Consider the following 27330-nt stretch of genomic DNA (forward strand, 5'->3'; position numbering starts at 1 on the left):
AACGTTGGTGAAACCGAGCCTTAGACAAAACGTTGCTTAACTTGAATCTTACAAGTTTAATTCATGTTTGTTTCTTTCTAAAATAGTTGAAGAGAGACAAAAAACGAATTAAGCTAAGCTTAAAGTTAAACAACATTGGTGAAACCGGTCCTGAGATTCAGTCGTGAACCTTTTCCTCAAACGTGAACTCGTAAAAAGTGAAAATTTTCGTTGACAAATATTGAATTTATTAATGAAATTTTTTCGCTTTTCAGAAGTTCACGCTAAAGAAAAAGATTCACGATCGAGCCCCTATTCTGCGTGGATTGTACACTGCTCGTCAATATGTAATTCGTTTCATTCCCCTAGCAAATTTATTGTATAGGACATGTAACATATTGTGCGGGCATTGTACATATTGTTTACAGTATGTTTAAATAAACCTTTCAACATGCGTACACGCGTACAAAATAAAATCATATAAATTGGACAACACGTACAACGGTACGACAGAAAAACTAATATTTAAAATATATTTACAAAATATTTTAAATATTAAACTTTAAAGAACAAATAATAATAAAGTTTCCATTATATTACGGGCATAAAATCAAAGCCATTATTAATTTCTCGTAGCTTTTTAAACAAGCAACGGAAAATAACAAGCGAAAACAATTATTTCCGCTACTTCTGACCGACAGTATGAATCTTTGAACATGAATCTTCGATAATCCATAAATTACTCATTGTTTACACGACACATCAACCAGTGGACGTAAACAGTTATATTTTTACGCGTAAAAGCGTAAACGCCGGGCTTTGTGGGCAAGATAGAAAATTGCATTCCAATATGTTTTCTTAATCAGAGCTTGAGAAAACCATTTTAACCGCTTTGTGGGCCAGATAGAAAATTGCATTCCAAGATGTTTTCTTAACCAGAGCTTGAGAAAACCATTTCAACCGCTTTGTGGGCCAGATAGAAAATTGCATTCCAATATGTTTTCTTAACCAGATATATTTCTGTAGAAAAATACTTGAAAGTTTATAAAATCCGTTCTCATAAATATACCAATAAGCTTGTATCAAAAGGATAACGAATCTATGGGGGAGAGGGGGGGTGGGATTTAATGCGACAGATAATGCGAAACTCATATCTCCATAGTTTCCTCTTTCGAGGCTGGTTCTTCCACGGTAGCGCTAATATGCCCGTGCATGATAGCGGCGGTGTCCTTCGGTCTCAGCGTGATACTCTCTCTGTCGTCGTCGGCAAATGTGCACTCGCTCAAAGAGACGTTTTTCAAGGCCGCGCTGCTCGACTGGCCTTCCACCTCCACGCTCTCGCAACGAGTGACCTTCTCGGTTTCCACCACCACGGCGTGTCCCTTCGTGACGTGTTCGAAGGAACATTTGGTCGCGGTGAAGCGCGCGTTATCGCTCAGCTGAAGAGAAAGACGTCACAAATTATCAGAAATATTCTAACGAGCAACGTGGGCCGATCGGGATTCAAGGCGAGATAACTTTACCCGCACACCCTCGTAGCCTTCGAAGCGACAGTTATCCATAACGACTTCGCCGGTACCGTAAATAACGATGGCGGTGCCTAGTCCTTGGAAAACGGTTTTCTCAAGAACCAACTTCGCCCCCGGCATAACAACCGCACCCCATTTAGCACTGCTACTTGCAGTGGCATTAGAGACGCATATTCTGCAACCAGTTATAAGTACAGTACAGCCCTTTCTGATAATTATGCCTGCCTGAAGTGCTCCCAAGTCGACGCAGATATTCCTTAACAATGTCTGTTGGGTTTCACAAAATAAATTGCAAAATCAATAGCGGAAGTGACGGAGACGTAGGAGATTTGAGAAAAAGAAAAAACTACCGGAGCCGTACCTCAGTGTTGCACAAGTCGAACAGGGACGACGACATGTACGGATCGTGCGGGGAAATTATCGTGTTTTCCGTGCTGGAAAGTCCTATAATTGTAACCCCGTCCTGTAACCCGTTGGAGTTCTTGATCGAATAGTTTCCTTCGCCCAGTAAAATATAATCGCCCGTCTCGTATGTATCCACAACGTCGTCCAGATAGCCGCAGATTCTGCAAAGTACAAACAATATAGAGACTGCAACGATTAAACCCTCTCGGGGGCCAGTTTCGCAAACGTCAGCCAACTGCTAACTGGAGGTGAATCGATTCTCCTTCTCTTCTCATGTCCATTTCTGCTGATGAAGATGAACTTCAATCTCAACTTAGCTTACCTCTTATCGTTCCTCATTTCTTAGAAACTTGGAAAAGGGTGAGAAGCAAGGCAAAGAGACAAAAACTAATCTACGTTGATAGAAACAGGCATTAGACAATAATAGAGAAAAAGATAGGGAGCCGACTGATCTCTGGTTTGCGAAACTGGCCTCCTTCTTGCCTAAAAACCTGCGCCCGCGGCGCTAGAACTTGGACACGGGCTTTAATAGGGTGAAAACGTACTTGACAGTCGCATCCCCGGGCAACATGGTTTGAATTTTGTTAGAAAGCTCCAGTAGCTGCCTGACGGCACCCCCTGGCCACACAAAGTAATACACCTTTTGTCTGTTTTCGCTATCGCTGTGCTTTTTTCTTCGATTATGCGGCTGATTCTTGCCGAGCAAGCCCCTCAGGGAGGGATTCTCCAGCAGGTCCATCTCCGCCTTGATCTGCTGAAAGCGAAAGTGCAGCTTCATCAGGGTGCAGGTCTCCAGCGCCAGTTCCTCGGGCACGTCGTCCTCGTGGAAATTCTCGGGCAGCAGTGCCTCGTAAGTCGAGATCTTCTTCTGCACCTCCTTACCCTCGCTGATGAGCGACCTGATGATGTCGCACGTCTCCTTGCCGATGACGCCGTTGTTCATGTCGAAGAAGAGCCTGATCCTGCGCTCCAGGTGCTGCTCCACCCAGTCGATATTATCGTCCTCGTCCTCGTCCCACGGCATCCACAGGTAATTGTAGAAGAAGCGCAGGCGGTCGACGCAGTGCGCGGTGCCAACGATGTCCAGGCTGTGGTTGGCCTGCTCGATGGTGGGGTACAGCTCGATGAGCGGGACCTCGTGCTTCTCGGGCAGGTGTATATCGTCCTGGACCGCCGTGATCTTCACCAGGGCGTTGAGCACGGGGTAGTCCATCCCCAGCACCTCCACCTTGACGATGGTCGGATAGCGGATGCCGTAGTTCTCGCAGGTGAGGCGCGATATCTTCCATAGCGCCTGCCAGCCGACCGGCTCGATGACGAGCTCCACGTCGCAGACCCATTCCGTCTTGATGCTCGACGCGGGCACCGTTCGCCCGTGCCCGGACAGTATGCTGGTGTACTCCTCGAGTCGCTCGGCCAGGCTCTTGTCGTGGAAGGTGTACACGTTTGTGTACTCGCCCATTTTTACGCAGTCACGTCCGCGCGAACACGAGAGGGAAACAATAGGAGCGCGCGCGCGCGCGCAGCAATTGAGGCAGCGTGTGGGTGCACGCGGGATCTCTCCAGATCTGCGTACGTGTGCACGTAGTATGCTCGTACGGGCGTAACGTTTCAAAATTTTCAGCACCGCGTTTCAAAAAAACACACGTGCTCGGAAGCGACACCGGAATGGCGCCGCCGGAAACGTCGGCGCGAGCAGCCCAGCGGGTAATCGCGGAGCGACCGTCGGTAACCGCTTCAAACGATCCGTGAGATCGCGGCGGAAAATTGCTGTGTCCACGATTCAAGAACTGCGTCAAAGTCCTATAGTTTTGAAAAATGTGTAGCCAATCAACTTGCAGCTTTTCCATAAACGATACAGGTCGAGTGGTTGCACATTTCTCGGAACTATAACCTGGACAAAGTTAACAAGTCGTGGCGATCGTGGCGCAGAGGATTGTGCGCTGGTCTGGTAATCCCAAGACCCGGGTTCAAAACCAAACAAAAACGTTGTTGGTTTTTCGTTCGATCGCCACATAGCGAAGAGGATAATAATTAGGAACGAATCTAATTATTAATTGAAATTAAAATATCAACTTACTTGAAACGGGGCGAACAGAGCAAGACGCAAAGAGTATCTTTAATACACGACAAACCATGATGTTTAGTCTACAGATGTTACTTCACGTCTGAGTCAAACTTAGTTGGTCATGTACCTTAAACCGATGGAGAATGTTTGTGATTTGTTTCGTCGATGTGGCGAGCATTTGAAATAAATCGGTATTTATTCTCCTCTACCGTTCACTTGGCTATTTATTAGTTGAGCGGTTTGATTTAGAAATTGGAGTCTTGAAATGTCCGTTTAAACAAATTGACATGAGTCCTGGCATAAGTAAGCCAGTTTTAACAAATTTAAAAAATATGATTGACAAAAATTCTAAGAAAGGAATTAAGTTACAATTTGAAATGCAAGTGGATGAGATGTCTATTAAGAAAATGATCGAATGGGATGGTAAACAATACCATGGACAAGTCAACTTAGGTCTCGATGATGGTGAAGATAAAGAGGCCACTTACGCATTAGTAAAAAAAAAAAAAATTATCATGCTAGCATGATAAGTGGCCTCTTTATCCTCATCATTATCGAGACCTAAATTAACTTGTCCATGGAATTGTTTGCCATCTCATTCGATCACTTTCTTAATAAGCGTCTCATCCAATTGCATTCCAAATTGTAATTGAATTCCTTTCTTAGAATTTATGTCAATCATATTTTTTAAATTTGTTAAAACTGGCTTACTTATGCCAGGACTCATGTCAATTTTCGAGAACCATTTTCGCACTGACTGGGGATGAGGTAGAGCTTTCATAAAATTGTTTCTTACATAGTTGTAAGCTGATGTTGAATAAAATAATAAAGTACAAGTGAATTCTTTAAGAGCAGGATAGGTATTTCTTTTCTTTGCTAATAGATGCTCGAAAGAACTCAGGATAGACCATTTGCAAGAACCCGACGAAGAGGACGATGACTGAGACGAGTGTACAGTGTATATAACATTATTATTGCACAATTACTGAATGAGCCTGACTGTGGGTATTTCCTTGATAGGAAATTCACGAGGGTTCATAAATTTTGCTGTATAAACACTTGTTAAACCCTTTCATGACCGAATTATTTTTTTTTATGGGATACTAGCACCACGAGGAATCAAAGAGGCGAAAAAAGTACTTCTGGTCATGAAAAGGTTGTATATTAATCTCATAGTTATACGGTATCTACTGCAAATAAGATTGCACATTACCCTGTTAGTGCAGTGCATTGACTACCCTAACAGCACAGATGACGGAAAGTCTACTTTCCGATTAAAAGTCGACGTAAAGTCGACTAAAAGTCGATTAAAAGTCAATTAAAAGTCGACGAAAAGTCGGCGTTTCTGCGGACATTCGTCGACTTTTAGTCGACATCAAGTCGACTCGTCCTAAAAAAAGTCGACTTTTCGCCAAGTCATATTTCGGAATAGTCGACTTTAAGTCGACTTTTTGCTGTTAGGGCTGTGTCCACGATGCTAGAACTTGGTCCAAGTTCTAGTTTCGAGAAATGTGTGGCCAATCAACCTGCAGCTATTCCGTAAAAGCTGCAAGGTGATGGGCTACGCATTTCTCGGAACTAGATCTCGGACCGATTTCTAGCATCGTGAACGCAAGTCTTCGGCTGCGGTCAAGCTGTCGCTTCAAACGTTCCGAAATATTCCTCTTCTCCTCCCTTCTTTCAGAAAAGACGAAGATGAACCCTTCGAAGCACTTGTAGCAGCGACTCGACCTTTACGCCGTAACGGGGAAAACGTTTGGAAAATGGAAAAACGCTTAACAAGCGTTTCATGATACGATAACTTCACGATTTCATTACACCAGCGTAATCTGGTCAGATCGTAAACCCGCGAGAATTAACTTCTCCGGGTGCGAAATTTCATCAGGTGCAAGACAAATTCCTCTTAAATCCGCTAGAAAAGAGCCAACAATTGACGACGTATATCAATTCGCGAGAATTGGCGAGAGTGCGGCGGCCGCGCGCTCGGCAACGCGAGCGCGCAACATGGCGGCCTCTCGCTCGCCCGCGCCTTCCGCCGTTCAAATGCGTCGCGTTGCGGCGAGAACGGTCGCCTGGGGACGCTCGTTGGCGCACACGGCGGGTACATACCTGGCGACGACCGCCGCGGACATTCCTCTCGCGGCGTTGGACGACGAGACGGCGCCGGGAGAAGCGGAATCGGGCGGGAGGAAGATCCCACGGCGACGATCCTCGGTTCCCGTCGTGCCCGAGAGGAAACGGTCGGTGGCTCGCGCCGGCGCCGCAGTCGCGTACTCGGCGGCACTCGACGCGCGATGCCGTTGAGCGCCGCGACGCTCGACACTCGAGGGCAAGTCCGGCGAAGAAGAACCTGGAGGGATCCTCGCGACGACGACTCGACTCTTCGCGACGAAGACCGCGGACGAAGCGCGGTTCGAATCGCGTCGCTGCGCGTCCCGCACGGTGTTGTCGGACTGGTCGCGCTTCCCGCGCATGCGCGGCGGTTCGACGCTCGAGAGGGAATATTTAATACGGAGACAGATTCGGTCGCCCGTGAGAAAAATTCTTGAAGAATATTTGAGAAGCGATTTTTGTTTACGGACAACGGACCCTTTCGACAGCCACACGTCTTTTTGCTTGTACGTAATGTAACCGCGTAAATTAATATCAGAAAAAGAGAACTGGGCCGCGCGCCGCGCCGATCGACGACTCCCGGCGATTCTCGAAGCGCCGAGAAGTCGACCGCGTGGCGTCAACTTCGCGCCGCGCTCGCGGAGGATACTGTAACCTCAAACGTGCGAGTCCTAACCTCTTCGCGCCTGGAAATACCAGCGGAACGAGATCTACCCTCGCGCGGGTGAGCTTCTCGATCGCGTCTCCGGCAAATCGCGCGCCTTCGTCGGGCGACTGAAAATTCCCGACGCGAGAAAGGGAGACGGCGTGACCGTGCAACGTAGTTTCGCTTCTTTCGCGTTTAAAAAAATATCCAGCATCGTGAATCGTCGCCGAGGTCGGGCTCCCGCGATCAACGGCGAGCCGGCACGCCCGGCACTGCGTATCGCGTCTATATTTAACCCCCAATGCTCCCATTTACGTCGAAGATGGCGCGCCCAAAATAAACCCTCTAGATGCTTCCACGTCTCTTTTTAACGCGGTTCTAGCTACGCTTGTACAATTGGCGCGAGACACGACGTGCGAGCGGCTTCTGGATCAGTCTGAGAACGAACGCGAGTCGAGCCGCGAGGCAACTTGCGATTTATAATTGAAGTGACAAGAGGGTCCGAGCGTTGTCTGGAAAACTGGTTCTGAAACCTCCCAGTCGTCGGGAATCGTAGATTGTCATCGAGAGGTGAGGCGCTCGACTTGGAATTTACTTGCGCTGGCTTCAGCGTTCAACAAAAATCAGCATAAAAATTATTGTAGCGTGCAATTGCATTGTAATTGAACTGTGCGTTTATTTATTAGCCATAAAACTCCCGCATTGTATAATTATTTAGTAATAATTGCATCTACTGTGCTCTTTGCGTTTAAAGGGTCTGTTTTTTATTGCTGCACTCCTGAACTAGTGCACACTGGTGCAATGAGTTGGAATGAGAGGTAATCTATTTGTTTCATTTTAACTTACTGCACTAGTTCAGTAGTGCAGTAATAAAGAACAGGCCTAAAGTAAGTGTGAAAAATTGCACAGTCTCTCCACGTTGAAACAAATAATGCAGCATTGTATGTTTCGCATTGTAGAGTCCTTCCCGTCATGACGAAGGCCGACATGACTTCGCAGGAGTGGAAAGAGAAGGGCAACGAGGAGTTTAACAAGGGCAATTGGTCGGAAGCCCTGAGCCACTACACAAACGCCCTGAAACTGGTGAAGGAGGACAGCGCCGAGAAGGCGGTGTACTACAAGAACCGAGCGGCTGCTTATTTGAAGACGCACGATTACGAAAGAGTAGTCGAGGACTGCGACAGCTCGCTAAAGATATGCTACAACGACCCCAAGGCGTTGTATCGCAGGTGCCAGGCGCTGGAGGCGCTGGAGAGATACGAGGAGGCGTATCGCGACGCGAGGACTATTATTCTAGACGATCCCAATAACAAAATTATTCAGCCCATTGCGGCGCGCCTGCACAAGATCGTGCAGGAACGTCACAAGGAAAATTCACGCATTGGCGCCAAGGTAGATATAAGTTACAAATATTACCAGCTCGCAGGGCGTGACAATTGAGTCTAAATAATATAAAAATTATCAAGTGCAAATAGGAAAATGACTAATCAGTCTTTGTCTTACATAAAGTCGACTCCGGACGTTAGTGAAATCATACTCTTAACTTTGTACGCCGTTCCACCAAAATTTGGCTGTAGTTTCATTCTCAGCAATTCTCTTCTCACGTAAACTGCAGGTTAAACATTTGCCCCCAAATCTCACTTGGTAAGGACCTAAACCAAAGGTCGAAACGTTTGTGAAAGCGTATTTAATAAATGTGGCCAGCTGAGGTTGATGGAAACTTGAAACTTTATTTATATTAATACTGGCAATCTGATGAAATATACCATTTTAATAGAAAAATTATATCACGTCTTTTATGCGACAGTTTTCGTTTTATTTAATATCGTGTATGATACGGCAAATGGATTTAAGAATTTTTGCTTCTTGCGTAATTCTCAGGGTAGACTTGTGTACGGCATAAAAATTACACTGTACAAACATGATCTCTTGTAGTCATTTTGTATTTTTATTATAAAGATTATATTTAAGTATTTTTGAAGCTTAATGTTGCTCCATTAGGTATCACAAATGCTGGAGCTAGTATTTAACGTGAGCGCAGACAGGGAGAAACGCGAGACCGCTATGAACAATCTGCTCGTGCTCGCACGTGAGCGAGCCGGTGCCGATGAGATCTTCAAAAGTGTCTCGAAAATCGCGCAACTTGCGAGGGTCGAAAAGAGCGAGGAAGTGGTCTGTAGCGCGATTTCCATTGTCGGCGAGTTGTGCAAGAACAATATCGCCCGAACCGAGTGCATTATGAGAGTCGCCGGTTTGCCTTGGTGTCTGGAAATGATAAACAGCACGTCTACAAAGAGGGTCAACGCGTCTCAATATTGTTTACAGGTGAATATTGTCGAGCGAAGCACACGTAGTTGTCAGTAGCTGAAAACTTACCGTACATCTTTTCGGTTTCAGATTATATTGAACACTTACAGCGGCATGAGTAATAAACCCGATTCAAAACCCGACAAGGCTCTGTGCCAAACGCATAAGACGGCAATAGACTCGATTCTGTCGTGCCTGTTGTGCAGTATAACAAACAGAACGATAACAGGCCTCGCTAGAAACGCAATGATAGAACTTGTCACGCACAACGTTCATTATACCGCGTTGGACTGGGCCGAACGGTTGGTCGAGCTTCGCGGTTTGCAGAGAGTGATGGAGGTGGCCAGCGAGATGGAGGAATACAAGTACGAATCCTCGATGGACATCACGTCTTCCACGCGAACTATAACCAGCGTGTGCCTAGCGAAGATATATGAGAACATGTACTACGACGCGGCTAAGGAAAAATTTAGCAACGCCATTGATGAATTTATTAAAGATAAATTGCTCTCGCCCGACATAGAATCTAAGGTATGAATTTTGTTAACTTGCGATCCTCTCGGATTATTTAACGTCGTTCAAAATAAAAGCCCAAACTCATTTTAACTGTAGTTTCTTTGAGCAATTTGAACTCTACTTTTTAAAGCGAAAATGTTAAAGATTTCTTTTTCTATTGTCGATATTGTCGATACTCTACTGTACGTTTTAAATTGAAATACGAATTGTGACAAAGTTTAATTGAAATTTGTTGAAAAATATGACTGTCATCTGTTTCTGAAGCTAGTTCTGCAACTTAATTTGCTTGAGAGAAAAAACACCTCCCCTATTTTTAATCCAAATTGAATAAAACTGTAACTCTTTCGAGAATTCATGTTATCGGTTATTTTACAGGTGCGTGTCGTAGTTGCGATAACAACCTTATTATTGGGCCCGTTGGATGTCGGAAACGCAGTTGTGGCTAAAGAAGGGATCCTAGAGATGATCCTCGTCATGGCAGGAACGGACGACGTGCTGCAACAGAAAGTGGCCTGCGAGTGTATCGTTGCCGCCGCGACGAAAAAGGACAAGGCCAACGCGATCATAAATCAGGGTGTAAACATACTGAAGAAGCTGTATCAGTCTAAGGACGACTCGATTCGTGTTCGAGCGTTAGTAGGCTTGTGCAAGTTGGGCAGTTCCGGAGGCACAGACACGACCATCCGGCCGTTCGCGGACGGAGCGACGAAGAAATTGGCCGAGGCTTGCAGACGATTCTTGATCAATCCCAAGAAGGACAAAGATATGAGGAAATGGGCCGTCGAAGGTCTGTCGTATCTCACTTTCGACGCCGAGGTAAAAGAGAAGCTGATCGAGGACCAGCAAGCCGTTGAAGCGATGATCGAGCTCGCCAGGACCAGCGACCAGTCGGTTCTCTACGGCGTGGTCACGACGCTGGTGAACCTGTGCAACGCTTACGACAAGCAGGAGCTCATACCCGAGATGATAGAATTGGCAAAGTTCGCCAAGCATCATATTCCCGAGGAACACGAGCTGGACGACGTCGACTTTGTAAATAAAAGACTGTGCGCGTTAGCGAAGGCCGGCGTGACTAGCGCCCTGGTGAGCCTCGCCAAAACGGAGAGCCAGAATAGCAGGGAATTGATAGCTCGCGTTTTCAACGCGATATGCAGCCAACAGGAGGTGAGAGGAATAGTGGTTCAGCAAGGCGGGACGAAGGCACTGTTGCCGTTAGCCCTGGATGGCACGGACAAGGGAAAGAAGCAAGCCTCGCAAGCTCTGGCTCGCCTGGGAATCACAATCAATCCGGAGGTCGCGTTTCCCGGCCAGAGGATCATGGAGGTTGTACGGCCGTTCGTAAATCTCCTGAACCCGGAGTGCTCCGCTCTCGAGAATTTTGAGAGTCTAATGGCTCTGTGCAATCTGGCTGGCGTCAGCGACAGCGTGCGGAAACGTATACTGCAGGAGGGAGGATTTCAGAAGATCGAGGCCTACATGTACGAGGATCACGACATGCTGAGACGCGCGGCTGCTCAAGTTATGAACAATTTGATAATGTGCGACGATGTAATCCGGCATTTCGAGCAGGAAAATGATCGAGTTAAGTATCTCGTGATATTGTGTGGGGATGAGGATCCGGATGTTAGCATAGCAGCGGCTGGGGCTCTCGCGATGCTTACGTCGGCCAGCAAAAAGGCTTGCGAGAAGGTTTTCGACTCGAAAGACTGGCTGGAAACCCTGCACTTTTTACTCGCTAATCCAAACAGCGATATACAACATAGGGGTGTTGTAATGGTGCTGAATATGATGTCAAGTACGAAAGAAGTCGCCGCGAAGCTCATCGAGACGGATATAATGGAACTACTGATGGCACTGAGCAAGAACGATAACGTGCAAAACGAGACTATCAGGAAAGTGGCAGCCACCGCTTTAGAAGTCGCTGCGACACAGAAGTTAATCAAGAAAAACGTCGAAGAGAGCGAATCGTTGCAAAGCACTAGTAATATAGAACATGTCGAGTAAGAAAATTATAACATGAACATTTAGACAACATTGAGATCTAAATGTCGTATGCGTTCCTCGTATTTCGAATTAAGTGCCTTAAATGAACAAATGAAACAATTAGGTTTCTGTAACTTTATCGTTTCAAATGTATCAATCAGATATATTTTGTGCGTACATTTTTGAAAGTATATTACCGTGCAGCATACATACAGTTCATGTATTATATAAATTAGAGCAACATTAATGTTGTATAAAATACATGAACGGAAATACGGTATCGTAAAATATCTTATTTAATTAAAATATATTTAGTCTCGTGAAATCATAATTAGGATAGAAAATCACTACTGCATCTATTTGTATGAGAATATATTTAAATATAATATTACATACTTAGAGATAATATTGTACATTTTGTTGCAGTTATGCCATGCAGTAAAAGCCAACATGAACACATTTACAAGTCTTTTATAAAAATTTGCTGTTAGAAAATGTTAAATTTTTTCATTCTTCTTTTTAGAAAGTATTAAAAATGTTTAATTTTTTAAATTTACTTACAAATTTGTTAGCTCGAAAAATCTTAACAAAAATTTCAATTTAAACAACGTAATAAACTAAAGCTGTAATTTTAACGAAATAATAACAATTATAGAAGTGTTTCCTCTCAAATGTTGTAAAACACCTGCATTAACATATCCGAGACATGCATCAATGTATCACGAATTCAAAAATGGATGAGCCAACGCTTGCTCTGCGGTAATACGTGTCTTGTAATCTAGATCTAGAAGTTTCATCAAAAGATTGTACGCTTCCTTGGGGTATTGGATATCTGGTGGTACCTTAAAGTTTTATAACAATATTGAGACATCGAAAAATAAAGGTATTTTACATTATTGAAGCAACAGGGAGGAAAATTAGACATAAAGGTTACATTTTCGCGATAAACGCAACAAAATGAGATTACTATTGACGAGCATTCTGCTACTTGCAATAATTTGAATTGCAAGTCTTGTCTTTTACACAAGAGTCGATTCTTATGTTTGTGTTTGAAGATTTCATCTATATCTACTTTCTCCCGCATTGCTTCGTAAAAATATATTTAAAATATGAACGAGATGTACCTTATGTATTCTATTCTCTGTATCGTACATCATTTTGTTTCTTTGTCTTAATTTTAAGCACAAAGACACAATGTCCACGCCTGGTAAATTTTCACTAAAGATAACTTTTTTACCTGAATGAAACAAAAAGAAAATAAATAGCATACTAAATTAATAAAAATTAATGAAACAGAGGGTACACGAACTTCAATGAACAAGTCATTTGTCATAATCGCAGTATGTATTGTATAATACCTAATTTTTGCGCACACTTTTGTACTTCTTTAGAGCCGAATATCGTTGTAATTTCCGCTAAAGCTGTACAGTCGTCGGGTGAGCGAAAGAACGGTTGCGAACCACTGAGTATGCACAGCATTATTATGCCACAGGCCCAGATATCAATCGCTGAAATTTTGCGCGTTTTCCTTTAGTCGCTAGAACTTTGTTTTCCGCGTCGTGTCGTGCCAATTGTTTAATACCTGACGTTTGTAAGAGGTGCTTCAATAAAACCTCCGGTGCACGAAATCCAGGTGTGCCCGCACGATGCGCCATTTGTTCCGGTTCTCTCAAACACGTCATGCACACTTTGGGCTTCCCAAAGCAATGGCACTTGGAATTCACGGTTCTCTTGGCAGTAAAGTCAAGTTGGAGGCTTCCATTGTTCTAAAAAGGATTGCAAGAGATAAGAAACGGTCTTTTTTTTTGACAATTCATTAACACACCGCCACTTGTACAAGACATTACTTCGTTGAGTCTCTTCCGCTTTACACCGTATGTTCCAGGGTCAATAGCAGCAATATTTGTCGCGGCCATTTGTTTCAGTTTCTCCACCTGGCTTTCTTGCGCGAGACCAAAGTCCACTAGCAAATACCTGAACAAAAATTGCGTTGGATTGCAACCTTTCGAGATGGCAGGGGAGGAAAACGTACTTTTCATCTCGTCAAAGTTCACCTTCTATTTATACGATCGTAAAGAAAGTTACTAGGCTTCACGTCCCTATGTATGACATTAAACTTGTGAACTCTTCGTAAAGCGGTCAGTAGTGCCCTTATGTAATCCCTCGTCTCTTCGACAGTCATCTCTTGGACGTAGTCCTAGTTACAATTATCACCGTGAGTACTCTCGCCAAAGCGCAGATTCGAAAATGTAAATCGCAACTCACCAGGAACTTGTCGTGCCTCATGTACGGCATTACGAACACAACGGAGCTGCGATGCCTCAGGCAAAGGTCTAATCCAACGATGTAGTCTTCCCCTCTGAAATATTCAGCGCGTTTCGTCAACGTCAGTCGATTAGTACAAAGCTACGGCACGCTCCCCCTACTGAAACTATTCTGGCTCACCCTAATTTCTGCAAGTATTGCAATTCACGTTTGATCCTGTCGGGATGGCAGGTGGGAATCAGTTGTTTCAACGCAAATTTCTTACGTCCGTCGGAAGACCTTAGGGTGGCCAGGAAGACGGAGCTAAACGCGCCCTTCCCAACCTTGCAGTGCACGTCGAACAGCTTGCTCACTATCGGGATTGACGTCAAAAGACTCGCGCAATCCTTTGCTGGAACAGCACGCGTCACCGTTAAACTCGTCCGCTCTTGTCTCGACGTGAATATCAGAATATTTACTTCCTCGAGAACAACCCCACACGGCACGCGTGTCTAAAAGACATCTTTAAGTCTTTCAGACATACATATCTAAAAGACGACTTAGAAACGTCTTAAAGATGTCTTTTAAACATGCGTGCTGTATGGGACATTGATATGTTATCTGAATATACAACCTTGGACAAAAATACCAAGTCCGGAGACTTTTATTATTTAAAAGTTGTTTGCCGTACAAACACAACGCACGCCCTGGTACGATTTTTAAACAACAGAAACCTTCCTAGTATTATATACAGTATAATAAAGCGTGCCTAATCATTTTGTCCAAGGCTGTATCTAATCGAGTAGAACGACAGTCCACGAAGTACTCTCGAATCATCTTAAACGAATTATATTTCTCGTGGCTGGACTCGCGAGTAATCTGTCGACGAAACGTGGAGAAGATGTTGGATACACCGAGCAAGCGGTACTCGGGAATTGACGCAAAACGATAACAGAAGCCGACGATTTCGAGCAGCCGACGTGACGATAGTAAAACCGCGCGTGCGATTTACGCAGCGCGACGCAAAATGTATCCGTTAAACGTGAATTATAAAAGTAAGCGACGTTTTCCAAGGAACAGGAGTGATACCGTCGTTGTCGCTCCCGTCCTGACACACGTCGTCGGACTCCATCCCGTCCCGAATCCCCGGGTTGTCCTCAGCCCGCGGTGTCGGTCGCGTCAACGTGCCGTCGAATTCGCCCTCGTCCGCATTCGTGTCATTCACCGCTGTCGATTATTTCCCATTTAATCGCCGGCGCAACACGGCCGAGCATAACCTGAACATAACCTTAGAAACTGGCGGCGTATTCGCGCCCTTTGGAAAGAGCGGGTGCGCCGGGGCGGATTTTCATGAGGTCAGGCTGCGTTCGGAAACGCCACCCAAGTGGCCCCGTGTATCCTTGGCCGCGTTCAGCAGAGGAAACCGCTCGGCGAGCGCTTGGCGCTGATTGGATCGTTCATTAAAATCTAGAAGAATAGCTCTATCACAGCACAGATCTAAAAGTATCAGCCAATCGGGGCTGCTTTCGCGAGAAGATCAAAAGGATCCAGATTAAAATGACCTTGTGCTATGATTGCCAAATCTGAAATTTCGTAGCAGCACATTGGCCGCGTTCAGCAGACACTACTGTTGCGTGAGCGCTCAGTACGATTGGTTAATACTTTTAGATCCAGCCAATCATATTAAGAAATCATTGAGCGCTCACTCAACAGTTGTGCCTGCTGAACGTGGCCATTGAAATTTTATTCAACAAAATTCCAGATTTGATCCTATCTGGATCATTTTGATCATCTCGCAAAAGCAGCCCATATACTTGCACTAGTGCGCACTGAGTGCACATTAAAGCCTCCGCTACAATGATTCTCGGTTCTGTCTACAATGGTCGTAGTCGTAAGAATAATCGACTGCGATTGGTCAATTTCGTCAGACACATAAGAATTGGCCAATCATAATCGACTATTCTTACGACTACGACTTTACGACTTCTATGTAGACGAGGCTTAAGGCTCGTTTACAGTCAATTCCTATATTTGAGGATCGTCTCAAATATAATATCTTTTGAAATATTTCCTAGCCAGTAAAATGATCTGTATAACATTCATACGGATAATTTTTTGTCTAAATATACTTTGAACATGTATTTGAGACGAAGTTGAATATAAAAATTGACTATAAACAGGCCTCAGTGTGCACTCAGTGCGCACTAGTGCAAGCAGATAAATTTTTCGAACGCGCTGATTGGCCAAGAGAATTTTAAATCCGTCGCTCTTTGGAGTCCAATTCTTTTCTCCATACGTTGGATGATAAGTAATTCTTTTCTATGATTCTATCATTTTGTAATTTTCAACCGGCAGAATTGCCTAAAGCAAGACTTCGAGTTATAATTCGTTATTTCTGATCTAATCCTCTTTTCGCATATCGGCAAAATAATATTCAACTCTATAATTCGTTGCCCCGAATTTAATTCTTCTTGTATACTGTGCATTAAACAGTAAAATATTACAATTCTATCCACAAAACAATTCAGGTATTGCGTGATAACTTTGTCGTTTTCAATTTTCGGAATTTCGCTTGAGACCAAGGAGCGACTTTTCGGACTAAACCCATACAGCACAAACCTTGCAGTCGTTACATTGCAGCTACATTACAGCAACGTTGTAATATTGTGGCAATGTTATTGCAATGTAACTGCAAATTTTGTGCTGTATGGGAGGTATTCCTTTATTACGCGGGTGATTGGTCGAATGCTTGCGTGAAGTAGTCCACACGCAGTTATTCGAATTCGTCCGTGCAGATTTTTACGGAACGATGAAGCTCGCGTCTCGCGATTTACGAAATCGTCTCGTAGGAATCTGTTCCCGGCGAATCCGCGGGGAAAAACTCCGCGTGAATATACGCCTATTTGTGCACATTTCTATCAGCGCAGATAAACTTTAATCCCGCAGTTATATATGCATACAAATTACTTTTTTTTTCTTTTCCCACATGGAAAAAAATGTTAAAAATTAAGCCAAGTCCGCGATTAAAGTCATACATTGGCAGAGGAGGCCGATATTGGTACATAAAGATCGCGCGAAATTTCAGCTCGTCCCGTCAGGATTCGCGAGCGTTGAATTATAGGATCAGGACGCGATGATCCGGTTGAGTCGGACGCGTCAGGCGTTGCAAAGAATTGCGGGAGGTCGCCACGCTCGGCGACCTTGCTTTGACTTTGGGACACGCTCGGGCGACGGGCGGCTGCTGCGTCGTGACGTTACGTCTCCCGTTGGCGAAGGGTTAGCGCGGCTCGTACTCACGCCCGGCGGTACTCGCCTCTTCCACAGGGACACCGAACTCGCGAGGGAAAGCACCATCGCTATGGCGCTCAACAAGCTCAGCATCGACAAGGTGGAGCTGGCGGACAAGAGGGTGCTTATACGGTACGTGCACGATTCCCCGAGATCTCTGCCGGGTCAATTCTGTGTCGATTCTGTGTCCCGCAACGTGGTGAAAATGCCAGAAGCGAGCGGCTTCGTCTCTGCCCGAGGAGGCGATTAGGATGAGGCGGTTACTTCACTTTTCGCATCTTCGCTACAGCGCGAGATACAGAATTGACCGGCTCGTCGCGACAGGGAGGTGGCGATTCCCAAACAGACGTGTGTAACGAGATGACTTACCCAGGGTCGACTTCAACGTGCCGCTGAAGGAGGGCAAGATAACGAATAATCAGAGAATCGTCGCCGCACTGGACACGGTGAGGTACGCCATCGACAAGAAGGCCAAGTCGGTGGTGCTGATGTCCCACCTAGGCCGGCCGGACGGTAAGAGGGACGAGAAGTACACGCTGAAGCCGGTCGCCGAGGAGCTCAAGACTCTGTTGGGAAAGGAGATTCTGTTTTTGAACGACTGCGTCGGGCCCGAGGTGGAGGCTGCCTGCGCCAGTCCAGCGCCCGGTACCATCATTCTCCTGGAGAACCTGAGATTTCACGTCGAGGAGGAGGGCAAGGGAGTCGGCGCTGACGGGAGCAAGGTATGCAAGATTGTCTCTCATTATTCGAACCTTTGATTCAACGCGAGTGTCTTCAAGTACAAATGCATAAGAATAATGTATCGATTTGTCTTAGATTAAAGCTGACAAGGATAAGGTCGCCGAGTTCAGGGCGTCTCTGAGAAAACTGGGGGACGTGTACATAAACGATGCCTTTGGAACCGCGCATCGCGCTCACAGTTCCATGATGGGAGACGGATTTGATGTAAGAGCGAGCGGCTTCCTGCTGAAGAAAGAACTCGCGTACTTTGCGAAAGCTCTGGACAATCCGGAGAAGCCGTTCCTGGCTATACTCGGGGGAGCCAAGATCGCCGACAAGATCCAGTTGATTAACAATCTCCTGGACAAGGTGAACGAGATGATTATCGGAGGCGGTATGGCCTACACTTTCTTGAAAATTTCCAAAAATATGAAGGTGTGTACGTGTGCGTTTTAGTATGAGTTACAAACCACCAGGGTTGGGAAGTTACAGTTGCTTTTTCTTTCGGTAACTCTAACTTAACTTTGTTACTGTCTCTCCATCTTAGCTCAGTTACACTTTATGTGTATTTTAAACCTCCACAGATCGCATTGGGCCTTGCATTTGCGCATAAACGCCTTTGTCGACACTTTACAATTCAGATGCAGGGTTGATATTTTTATTTTCATTGCGAGAAAGTAACTGCGAAGTAACGACTCGTTACTTTTTGAGTAACTGTAACGCGTTAATTTTCAGAATTGGTAAACTCGTCGCATTTTTAGCAAAGAGAAACTGTAACTAGATACTTTTATAAAGTAACTTTCCCAACTCTGCGACCGAGCAGTATGTGCAATCAGATTTCTAATCTTCGCATTTGCGCGACGAAAGATTGGAAATTCGCTGTTTGACGAGGAAGGAGCAAAGATTGTGAACGACCTGCTGGACAAGGCGAAGAAGAACAACGTCCAGATTCACTTACCGGTGGACTTTGTGACCGCCGACAAGTTCGCGGAGAATGCAGCGGTGGGAGCCGCGGATGTCGAGAGCGGCATACCCGACGGATGGATGGGTCTCGACGTCGGGCCAAAAACAAGAGACTTGTTTGCAGGTGAGCACAGAATTTTTACTCGTGACGATTCGCCTACTTTTCAGAGTACGAACAGTGCATCGAGCGCTCGAGAAAAGTATCACTGATTATATTACCTTGACACAGAACCAATTAAGAGAGCGAAGGTCATCGTGTGGAACGGCCCAGCGGGAGTGTTCGAGTTCGAGAACTTCAACAAGGGTACGAAGAGCTTGATGGACAACGTCGTCGAGGCGACGACTCGGGGAACGATTACTATTATCGGCGGCGGGGACACGGCGACGTGCGCGGCCAAGTGGAAAACGGAGGACAAAGTGAGCCACGTGAGCACCGGCGGCGGTGCGAGCCTGGAACTCTTGGAGGGTAAAGTGTTGCCCGGAGTCGCCGCCCTGTCATCGTAAATTTGTCTTCGAGATGTAAAGACCGATCGTACCGTGACACTTCAACGTTCGCCGTTTTCTGTGGAAAATTGGACGAGTTGCGCTCGGACGTTGGGGGATGTTCGTCGAACTCGGCGTTAGTGAGATTAGAACCAGGACATATCTTTATTTCGAGTTGTCGGTGTAATCGTGCCGCTGCGTTCCTCCGTTCTTTCACGAGGAATAGTAAAGTTATACGTTGACGTACTCTTAGGCCGATAGTCATAGCTTGTTATCTTTGAGACCGTCTTAAATACAATGTTATGTTAGGACCTCAGCAGGACGGCTGTCTCGTAATTTCAAGACGGTGTTTATAAAATATTCATTTATTATTAATATGGTACAATTGTTACTTTCATATATATTTAAATATATACGTTTATCCGTTGCAAGCGTCTTCGTATACATATTTCAGACTTGATTTTGAGCTGTCTGTGTAATCGTCGACGAGGAATATTAAAATTGTACGTTGACGTACTCTTAGGCCGATAGTCATAGCTTGTTATATTTGAGACAGTCTTAAATTATAAAATATTCGTTTATTATTAATATGGTAAAATTGTTACTTTCATATATATTTTAATACATACGTTTATTCTTTGCAAACGTCTTCGTATGCGTATCTCAGGCTCGAGACACAAGCCAGTTATTGTGTGGTATTTAAAACAAAGACAGCATAAACATTATCGTTTCTTAATCGTTTCTTAACTTAAGATTGCAACAGTCTTGAAATAAAAACAGACTATGAGTACTGGCCTTAGACAGTACAAATATATTAATGTACAGTTATAGATACGTGTCAAATGTGTATATTACCTGTAAAATGTAATATACTAAGACAATATATAAATTCATCGTGTACATTAGCTACTAAGGGAATAATTGTAAGGGGAGACAGTCGCCTATTATACTAAGTGTAATCGTCCCTGCACGGTAAAAAGTTCGCTCATAGTTTGAACACAAACTTCGGATTACTCTCGATCGTATTGAACTGTAAATATTGTCTCTTTATTTAATAGAGTGTACACTTTCGGCCGTCTGTAATATCGAAAATAAATGTCGAACGCACGATCCTACGTCTTGTACCAGGCTTGGCACACGCATAATTAAGTAAAGCTACATCTTTCTTGCGTTACGTCGAACACAAAATTATGGGCTCGGATCCCCGGGGAATGAATTTTCGCGCGCTTTGGACGCTCGGTCGCGCGCAGAGATTGGCACGAGTGTACGGCGAGTGCAGAGGGTGTGCACACGCGGTGCAGCGCGTACATTCGCGGTATCATCGTCAAGCATGGCGGCGACCGTGGCGGTGAAGGATGTTAGCACTTTTCTCAGCCAGAAGCAAAATGTTGCGGACAAGGAGCTGGCGACGGAATGGGCGCAGCTCGAGGAGCTGTACAGCAAACGGTGAGTGACGGCAATTGCGGTGTCTCGCGCGACCGGACACCGCGGGGCGAGAGAGCGTTAATGGCAGACCCCGCCGGTCTCGGTGACTTGCAGGCTTTGGCATCAGCTGACGCTGAAACTGGAGACGTTTGTGAAGAACCCGGTGCTCCAGCAGGGCGATAATCTCGTGCAGCTCTACGTCAACTTCTTGTCGACCTTCGAGAACAAGTGAGCGCCGCCGCTTAGGCTCTACTTCAACTCTAAATAGTTAAGACCTTGGCATGCGATTCTTACCCTAGATTGTATTTACGTTAATCCGCGCACGGCTCTCTGTTGCTCGCGCTTATCACTAATATCGTTGGTTGCGTTTTCGCAAAGGATAAACCCGCTGTCGCTGGTGGAGATACTGGCGCACGTGATACAGCAGTTCCCAGACAAGCAGGAGGCGATAAAATTCCTGGAGAAGACAGAGACGAAGGTCCAGAGCAACAATGAGGCCACCGCTCTTTGTAAGGTTCTCAAGGGGCAGATTCTGTTGGATAAGCTCAACAATCAGGAGCAGGCGAAGAAGATCATAGAGGAGGTGGAAGCTATGCTGGACAACGCCGACGGCATTACGACGGTTCACGGACGTTTTTACCTTCTCGCCAGCCGGCTGTATAGATTACAGGGCAAGCACGCCGAATATTACCGTACGGCATTAAGGTACTCTTACATATAGCGCGCATAAACACGTTGAGATTGCGCAAGTATCATAAATTTTGTATAATTAATGAAATCTTTTGTCAGTGACTATTTTGCCTTTTATCATTAAGATACCTAGGCTGCATCGAATTGAGCAGCTTGAGCAGACAGGAGCAAGAACAGCACGCCTTCTTCCTCGGGCTCGCGGCGCTCCTGGGCGAAGGCGTCTACAATCTCGGAGAATTGCTGGCGCACCCGGTCCTGGAATCGTTGAAGGGCACGCCGAACAACTGGCTCGTCGACTTGCTGCAAGCCTTCAACGCCGGCGACATCGTCGCGCTGGAGAGACTCAAGCCACAGTGGAGCAAAGTGGCCGATCTGGCGGCGCAGGAATTGAAATTGAGACAGAAGATCTCGCTGCTCTGTCTCATGGAAATGACTTTCAAGCGGCAGGCCAACAATCGGTGCGTAACGATTCCAGAACGTGCCGCTTCGGATTCTCAAAGACTAAACGGTTCGCTTGTCGATAACGCACCAACGTTTCTCGTTCTAGGCAACTGACGTTCACGGAGATCTCCCAGGAAACGCGTCTACCTCTCGGCGAAGTGGAACTGCTGGTGATGAAGGCTCTCGCCCAGGGTCTCGTGCGAGGCGCCATAGATCAAGTCGCGGGCATTGTCAACATGACTTGGGTGCAACCGCGCGTCCTGGATCGCGGCCAGATCGCCGGGATGGTGCAACGCCTCGACGGATGGTGCAAGGACGTCAGCTCGATGGAGAAGCTCCTGGAATCGAGGGCCTCCGAGATTCTCACTCTCTGAGGATGCAGGCCGCTTTCGATCTGTGTGTTCGTCGCGCCGGCGGAACGTCGCATCGCGTACTCGCAATTATGGAAATCCAGTTTCTTAACATGTCGCCAATAAATACGAACAATTATTTCTTACATATGCGCTTGTAGACAGAATCCTCTGCCTAGTTTCTCTTCTCTTTGGATTAAAAGAAAAACGAGGAAGGTTGGTATTGGTAATTTTTCTTCTACAAGAAGTTATAAAATACAAAATAGAAACGAGAGGTAAATGTTTTATTTGGAAATTCGTGAAAATACATTTTTCTAGATGTCGGTGCATTACGTTGGTAGATATCGGTAATCAATGTTAAATGCTGTCCTCTTTCGTACAATATTAAGTACTTATACTTAAATACGATACATGAATTGTACGACTCGGAGTAAAAATAACATATAGCGAATATTGTAAATTAACCCTATTTACAATTAATTTATACGTGTTACATGTAACAAGTAAAACAAGTACGTGAATTTGACTTGATACGATTGGCAACAATTTGAGATATACTCTTATAATAAATATATATAAAAGCTAAAAAGATTAAATGTACAATGTCTTCCGAAATCACGGGTTTTGTCACAATTTGAGCACATAATTCTGTATGTACATTCAGCTTCTTCTCAACGCTCATTAAAAACGAACAAAGCGTCGACTAATATCGCATCATTTGTTTAAAAGTCTTTCGAATAAGAGAAAAATTAAGTACACTTTCGTACTCTGCTCTTTTAGAAATCAATCGAATGAACGCAGTCACAAGTACTAAACGAAGACCCGTACGTTTAAGTACATGCTTATCCTATATCACATGATTGACTTTCCATTTGATCTCGGTCTTATTCTTCTCGCTCACATTGCGTATCGTTTGCAAACAATGCAGTTAAAAAGCACGCTACATTATTTCGCGATGTATGAAATAACGACTTGACTCGCGCCAAGTTATTCGCCGCTCGTCGGAGCTATCAGCTGGAATCGATGGAGCAAAGCTTAGCTACGTACGTAGCGAAACGTTGTATAAACTTGCAAATGCATCCTCCCTTATTAAATCCCTTTCTTTCAGTCTATATCCGTAGACTTTCTCTTCAGGCTGCCATCCGAGACTGGTGATCCAGAGGCGAGAAACTTCTCTTTCAGATACGTATAATTCTTCAATCTGGAGGCAGCGTAGTCCTGAAACACACGCCGATGAATTTAAACAGATCGAAGGGCGGAAACAAATACAAGGGCCAGACTACGTACCCAGTAGCCAAACGGTATCTGTGAGAGTTTGGCGTTTACGACGCTCCAGAGACCCCAGAATAAGTGACTAGCTAGCGAAAATATTTTCACTTCCATTATGATGCGCTCCTCCTCCAGAGATCCTTCTTTCCCCAGTGTTCTCAGGTAGGCTCTTATGAAGTTGAGCTGTCGAGAGAAAAACCGTATTGCAAAAACCGTATATTAAGGAGAAGGCGTAGAGGGTTACCCTACACTCTTGTACTTTAATTTATTTAATAATCAAATATGTATGATCTTTTAATAACTTCGTTAAATAGCGTCTTAATAGATTCATTCGTACATAAGAAATACTCGATGATATATGAAACTATGTAGTACAACTAGTTCGTTATCGAAATATGCATTTACATTACGCAAAAACATTGTACAGTAATATGAACAAATTAGACATACACAGAGCTTGATTTGCTAACAAATGAGATATCAGGCATTTGAAAAGTACGAAAGAAATAATTTAGGATGCATTGTGTAACAACATAAAGTACATATATATCGAAATGAATTCTCGTAGGTAAAATCAACGTAAGGAAAAAGAAAACAACAATGATTGACATGAGAATTATTCGCGCCTGTCCGTTACTGCCGGAGAAGATAAGTATCTCCTGTTTCTTTAAAGAACTCCCATTGGCATCGCGCGACAAATTATCGTCTACTAATCGGTAGCCTGGACTGTTTGAAAAAATCGTTTGCAAACTCAGGTATGAATTCAGCACATATTAGTTACGCATACAGAACACGTGTCAATTAAAATGCTCCAATGGAAGGTAATGCACTTTTAATAGCACAGCTATTTCCCGAAAAGATACGTTCGAAAGGGCACGCAGGCTATGAATTGACTAGTGAGGAGAGTGTACAGGTACTCTAGTAATCGTAGATGATTGTTGCTGCCAAGATGGTGGTACCGGTGGCACCCTGGTTTCCATAGACCACCCCACAAGTCGGGATCCGTCACAGCAAAGACAGTTTCACACATTGCCGGCCAATTTTTTCTCTCTTTGCAGGCATCAGCCTTGTCTTGAAGGATTGGGGTCCTGTGAAACTAATATATACACACGCACCACACGCCAAGCCGACACCCTACCTACTGTACCCTCGTACAGTACCCGAATAACAATGATACTCGAAAGCCGCCTCGTCGCGGAGTTGCGGTATCGTAAGATCCCGACGCGAAACAGCGTGCGTTACGGCGATTCGCGCGGGCGGCGGGCGTTTACTTTCGAATTTACATTCGCCCCAAGTCAGACGTGAATTACAAAGGTCGTATTGTAGTCGTACGAAGGGAAAAAAAATTACAAAACAAAAAATGTTTTACCTCAATTACAAGTGAGATATGAAATTGTCGATATCAATTGCTACCGAGGCTCGCAAATTTCTCCTACGCACGCAACTTTCCCTTATCGAGCCTCGCGATACGCTCGTACTTGATACACTTATCGCTCTTATTATGAATATTGCATTATCAATTAGATTTAATCCGCTTACGAAACAACTCATGATATGATAGCACTGGATGAAACATATTGAACAGATATCTTACCCGGATCACTTTCATCTTCCAAGCCCTTCTCTAATTCGTGCTTACCTTTTGCTCCTTCGTGGGGCCCGCGCTCAGACGCTCGTGAAAGAAAGGATATTCCGGCGCCGTGTAGTCGTATAGCCATTCGGCGAAATGATTGGCGATATCGAATCCCCGATAGTTGTAGGAACAATATTCGAAGTCAATGAGCACTAACTTGGGCTGTCGCGTGTTTTGCAGCAGAAGTATATTGCCCTCCTGCATATCATTGTGGCAGAACGTAACCGGGTGCTTGTGCTGCGTCACAATCGTCCTGAAAAGCCAAACATCACAAGAGTCCAGGTCTCGGCGACGCGCTGAAGAGAAAAGGCCTCCTCCACCACCTACTTACCTGAGCCAATTGATCTCGTCCTTGAGATTTATGCACTTGATCGCGCTGACGTTCTCCAACTGCTGGCCGTCGATGTCTTCAGTGCTCTCGAGAATATCCGTCGCCGTGTTGAGCCAGTTGTTCATGGTGTCCCATATCCACGTGGGCTCCTTGCTGATGGGTATCTGCATCGTGTGTATCTGCCCCATCTTCTCCGCGATGAGCAGACTCAGGGTCGAGTCCGCGAGCTCCTTGGTCAGCAGAGGCCGCGCCGGTATGTACTCCTCTATGCGACCGCCGGGAAACACCCCGTGCAGCTTGGGGCCGAGCCGCCTCTCGGAGAGCAGGGTGAAGATTACGGACTCCGTGATGAGGCCCTCCAGGGCCCTCTCGCCGTGCACCTGACCGTACAGACGTATCAGTACCTGGCGAGGCTCCCCCCTGACCGGGACCGTGCCCTCGGGAAGCTGGACGTTGTACAGCCAGTTGCTCAGGCCACCGCTGAAAACAATGGAAACGCCTCGTCAGTCCCGTCACTCGGCCGACCTTGCCGCTCGCGTACACGCGCTTCTCCGCCGGGGAACCTTCAACAAACCTGATGCGCTTAAGAATAATGTTCTCCGCCGTGATGTGTTTCCAGACGCCGTGCAAGTAATCTCGACAGATCCTCGCGGCAGTTTCCCTCATCTCTGGATTCTTCTCCGACATCTGTCATGAGAAAAAGAGGGGGGTTTCTCTTTAATTTTACGATGCAGCTCAATTCGACGCCTCCTGACGCCGGGGCGCACAGTTTTCTCTCACCGGCTACTGGTGAATCATCTAAAGGGATTTCACTCGCCGCCGGGGGGGGTACGCGGCGAGGGTGACCAAGGAACTGAAGACGCGCAACCCGAGATTCGCTTTGTTCAGCGAGGCATGCGATCGGGAGATCGGACTCCCGTGACTAATTATAAATGGGTCGGATAACGTGCGAATGTCATGCCAAAAGACGCGATCGTGCGTACGCGATCGGAGCGGGATCATCCGCTGTTGACAGGAAAAGCGCAATGCCGACGCATGCGTCCTGACGTCACCGTCAGTGGAGCTCAACGCGCCCGTGTTTGCACGAGTCCGCTTCCCGGTGGGCCACGGTGGCTTCGAAACTAAGAATCTCTCTCTCTCTCTCTCTCGTGCAGACGCGACGAATAAAGAAACTCCCCCTGCGAGTCGCCTCGGCCCGATCGTCCCTTTGACGATTAACGCGCGTCTACCCCTTTTCCCGAGACCGGCCCTTCGCTCGCTGCACACTGCCGCCGAGTTCTGGGGAGACTCCCCATTATTTTTAGATGTGGCAAAAGGGAGATGAAAATAATTGCTCTCCACTCTGCGCGCTTGATCTCCCGGCGACCGCGTCTAGAGTCCCTGTAGTTGTGTGCGTGCACCTCACAAGGATAGGGTCAGCATTTATGCCGGTGCGTGTACAACTTTACGGCACGCAGAGTCGGGAGACGACACCCCGGAGTCGGCAAAGTGTTAACAGATCGGCGACACCATCTTATGTCCCCCTCGAAACCATACAACTCTTGTCTGAAACATTTTTGTTTGCTGGGCTTAGTTTAGTCCCGTGTCTGGGCCGTTGAGCGGTTCACACGTCTTCCGACGGAAGATAAAAATTTTTGATCCTGCGGGATTGCATCATCCAATAGGGATTGCATCATCCCGCGCGAGGTTCGGTAGTTGGGCCTCTGCATTGTGTGACATCAAAAACGAGATTACACGATAAGATATTTCCACCATCAAGTCAAGACTATTGGTTCGTCGTGGTCGTATCGGCTCAATACAGGAGCCGGGTGCCATAACAAGATAAAAGAAGAAGTGGGCTTAGTTTTTGAGATATTTTACTGTCCAAGTTAAAATGGGACACCCTGTATATTATTTCTCTATATTGTGCCACTGCACTGAGAAACATGTCCGATTAAATCGAATAATC

At 45.7% G+C, this 27330-nt stretch overlaps 6 protein-coding genes across 8 annotated transcripts in view; 3 read left to right on the plus strand and 3 right to left on the minus strand.

Annotated features, from left to right (window-relative positions):
• Positions 1-976: 976 nt before the first annotated feature.
• Positions 977-3576, minus strand: LOC105563665 (SHC SH2 domain-binding protein 1). Its single transcript, XM_012015437.1, has 4 exons — positions 2459-3576; positions 1870-2074; positions 1503-1775; positions 977-1418 (listed from the first exon to the last, which is right to left on the minus strand). The coding sequence occupies exons 1-4, from the start codon at positions 3373-3375 to the stop codon at positions 1128-1130; spliced, it is 1686 nt and encodes a 561-aa protein (XP_011870827.1). The 5' UTR covers positions 3376-3576; the 3' UTR covers positions 977-1127.
• Positions 3577-6482: 2906 nt separating this feature from the next.
• On the plus strand, positions 6483-12003 carry LOC105563664 (protein unc-45 homolog B). Of its 3 annotated transcripts, none has more exons than XM_012015436.1 (6): positions 6483-6599; positions 7122-7309; positions 7699-8131; positions 8741-9064; positions 9137-9577; positions 9938-12003. In XM_012015436.1, the coding sequence occupies exons 3-6, from the start codon at positions 7712-7714 to the stop codon at positions 11564-11566; spliced, it is 2814 nt and encodes a 937-aa protein (XP_011870826.1). In that variant the 5' UTR covers positions 6483-6599; positions 7122-7309; positions 7699-7711; the 3' UTR covers positions 11567-12003. The 3 variants fall into 3 exon arrangements, with proteins under 3 accessions (XP_011870826.1, XP_011870825.1, XP_011870824.1); XM_012015435.1 differs by lacking the exon at positions 6483-6599 and adding an exon at positions 6691-6817; XM_012015434.1 differs by lacking the exon at positions 6483-6599 and having other exon boundaries at positions 6691-7309.
• On the minus strand, positions 11905-15145 carry LOC105563663 (cell division cycle 7-related protein kinase). The gene is made up of 9 exons (XM_012015433.1): positions 14879-15145; positions 13991-14201; positions 13811-13904; positions 13600-13742; positions 13393-13519; positions 13128-13311; positions 12904-13053; positions 12670-12782; positions 11905-12387 (listed from the first exon to the last, which is right to left on the minus strand). The coding sequence occupies exons 1-9, from the start codon at positions 14919-14921 to the stop codon at positions 12265-12267; spliced, it is 1188 nt and encodes a 395-aa protein (XP_011870823.1). The 5' UTR covers positions 14922-15145; the 3' UTR covers positions 11905-12264.
• A 1687-nt stretch (positions 15146-16832) lies between these two features.
• On the plus strand, positions 16833-20354 carry LOC105563667 (phosphoglycerate kinase). Its single transcript, XM_012015440.1, has 5 exons — positions 16833-17209; positions 17451-17799; positions 17894-18232; positions 18665-18884; positions 18990-20354. Exons 1-5 carry the CDS (start codon positions 16923-16925, stop codon positions 19262-19264), a joined length of 1470 nt encoding a protein of 489 aa, XP_011870830.1. The 5' UTR covers positions 16833-16922; the 3' UTR covers positions 19265-20354.
• A 95-nt stretch (positions 20355-20449) lies between these two features.
• Positions 20450-22364, plus strand: LOC105563668 (26S proteasome non-ATPase regulatory subunit 13). The gene is made up of 5 exons (XM_012015441.1): positions 20450-20689; positions 20783-20896; positions 21047-21373; positions 21484-21816; positions 21906-22364. Exons 1-5 carry the CDS (start codon positions 20574-20576, stop codon positions 22171-22173), a joined length of 1158 nt encoding a protein of 385 aa, XP_011870831.1. The 5' UTR covers positions 20450-20573; the 3' UTR covers positions 22174-22364.
• A 48-nt stretch (positions 22365-22412) lies between these two features.
• The window catches only part of LOC105563669 (choline/ethanolamine kinase), a 10644-nt gene continuing 5726 nt past the window's right edge, over positions 22413-27330 (minus strand). Inside the window, exons 2-6 of the mRNA XM_012015442.1 lie at positions 25957-26069; positions 25383-25862; positions 25058-25304; positions 23437-23601; positions 22413-23367 (exon numbers count right to left, since the gene is read on the minus strand). Of these exons, the coding sequence (XP_011870832.1) occupies positions 23254-23367; positions 23437-23601; positions 25058-25304; positions 25383-25862; positions 25957-26069 (1119 nt within the window). The 3' untranslated portion in view covers positions 22413-23253. The remainder of the gene's footprint in view (positions 23368-23436; positions 23602-25057; positions 25305-25382; positions 25863-25956; positions 26070-27330) is intronic.

This window comes from Vollenhovia emeryi, unplaced genomic scaffold (genome assembly GCF_000949405.1).
Source record: "Vollenhovia emeryi isolate VEMERY1.0 unplaced genomic scaffold, V.emery_V1.0 DF939172.1, whole genome shotgun sequence".
NCBI classification, from domain to species: Eukaryota; Metazoa; Arthropoda; class Insecta; order Hymenoptera; family Formicidae; genus Vollenhovia; species Vollenhovia emeryi.

Excerpts from the sequence above, each read along its gene's own strand:
- LOC105563665 (XM_012015437.1), bottom strand. The coding sequence starts at position 3,375 with ATGGGCGAGTACACAAACGTGTACACCTTCCACGACAAGAGCCTGGCC. Across the intron at positions 2,075-2,458 it reads CCCGGGGATGCGACTGTCAA|AATCTGCGGCTATCTGGACG; the intron begins GTACGTTTTCAC and ends TGTACTTTGCAG. Across the intron at positions 1,419-1,502 it reads AAGGCTACGAGGGTGTGCGG|CTGAGCGATAACGCGCGCTT; the intron begins GTAAAGTTATCT and ends CTTTCTCTTCAG.
- LOC105563663 (XM_012015433.1), bottom strand. The coding sequence starts at position 14,921 with ATGGAGTCCGACGACGTGTGTCAGGACGGGAGCGACAACGACG. Across the intron at positions 13,520-13,599 it reads TACGATCGTATAAATAGAAG|GTATTTGCTAGTGGACTTTG; the intron begins GTGAACTTTGAC and ends ATTTTTGTTCAG. Across the intron at positions 12,783-12,903 it reads AAAGTGTGCGCAAAAATTAG|GTAAAAAAGTTATCTTTAGT; the intron begins GTATTATACAAT and ends TGTTTCATTCAG.
- LOC105563667 (XM_012015440.1), top strand. The coding sequence starts at position 16,923 with ATGATCCGGTTGAGTCGGACGCGTCAGGCGTTGCAAAGAATTGCGGGA. Across the intron at positions 17,210-17,450 it reads GACAAGAGGGTGCTTATACG|GGTCGACTTCAACGTGCCGC; the intron begins GTACGTGCACGA and ends TGACTTACCCAG. Across the intron at positions 17,800-17,893 it reads TCGGCGCTGACGGGAGCAAG|ATTAAAGCTGACAAGGATAA; the intron begins GTATGCAAGATT and ends GATTTGTCTTAG.
- LOC105563668 (XM_012015441.1), top strand. The coding sequence starts at position 20,574 with ATGGCGGCGACCGTGGCGGTGAAGGATGTTAGCACTTTTCTCAGCCAG. Across the intron at positions 20,897-21,046 it reads TTGTCGACCTTCGAGAACAA|GATAAACCCGCTGTCGCTGG; the intron begins GTGAGCGCCGCC and ends GTTTTCGCAAAG. Across the intron at positions 21,817-21,905 it reads AAGCGGCAGGCCAACAATCG|GCAACTGACGTTCACGGAGA; the intron begins GTGCGTAACGAT and ends TTCTCGTTCTAG.
- LOC105563664 (XM_012015436.1), top strand. The coding sequence starts at position 7,712 with ATGACGAAGGCCGACATGACTTCGCAGGAGTGGAAAGAGAAGGGCAAC. Across the intron at positions 8,132-8,740 it reads ATTCACGCATTGGCGCCAAG|GTATCACAAATGCTGGAGCT; the intron begins GTAGATATAAGT and ends TTGCTCCATTAG. Across the intron at positions 9,065-9,136 it reads CGTCTCAATATTGTTTACAG|ATTATATTGAACACTTACAG; the intron begins GTGAATATTGTC and ends TTTCGGTTTCAG.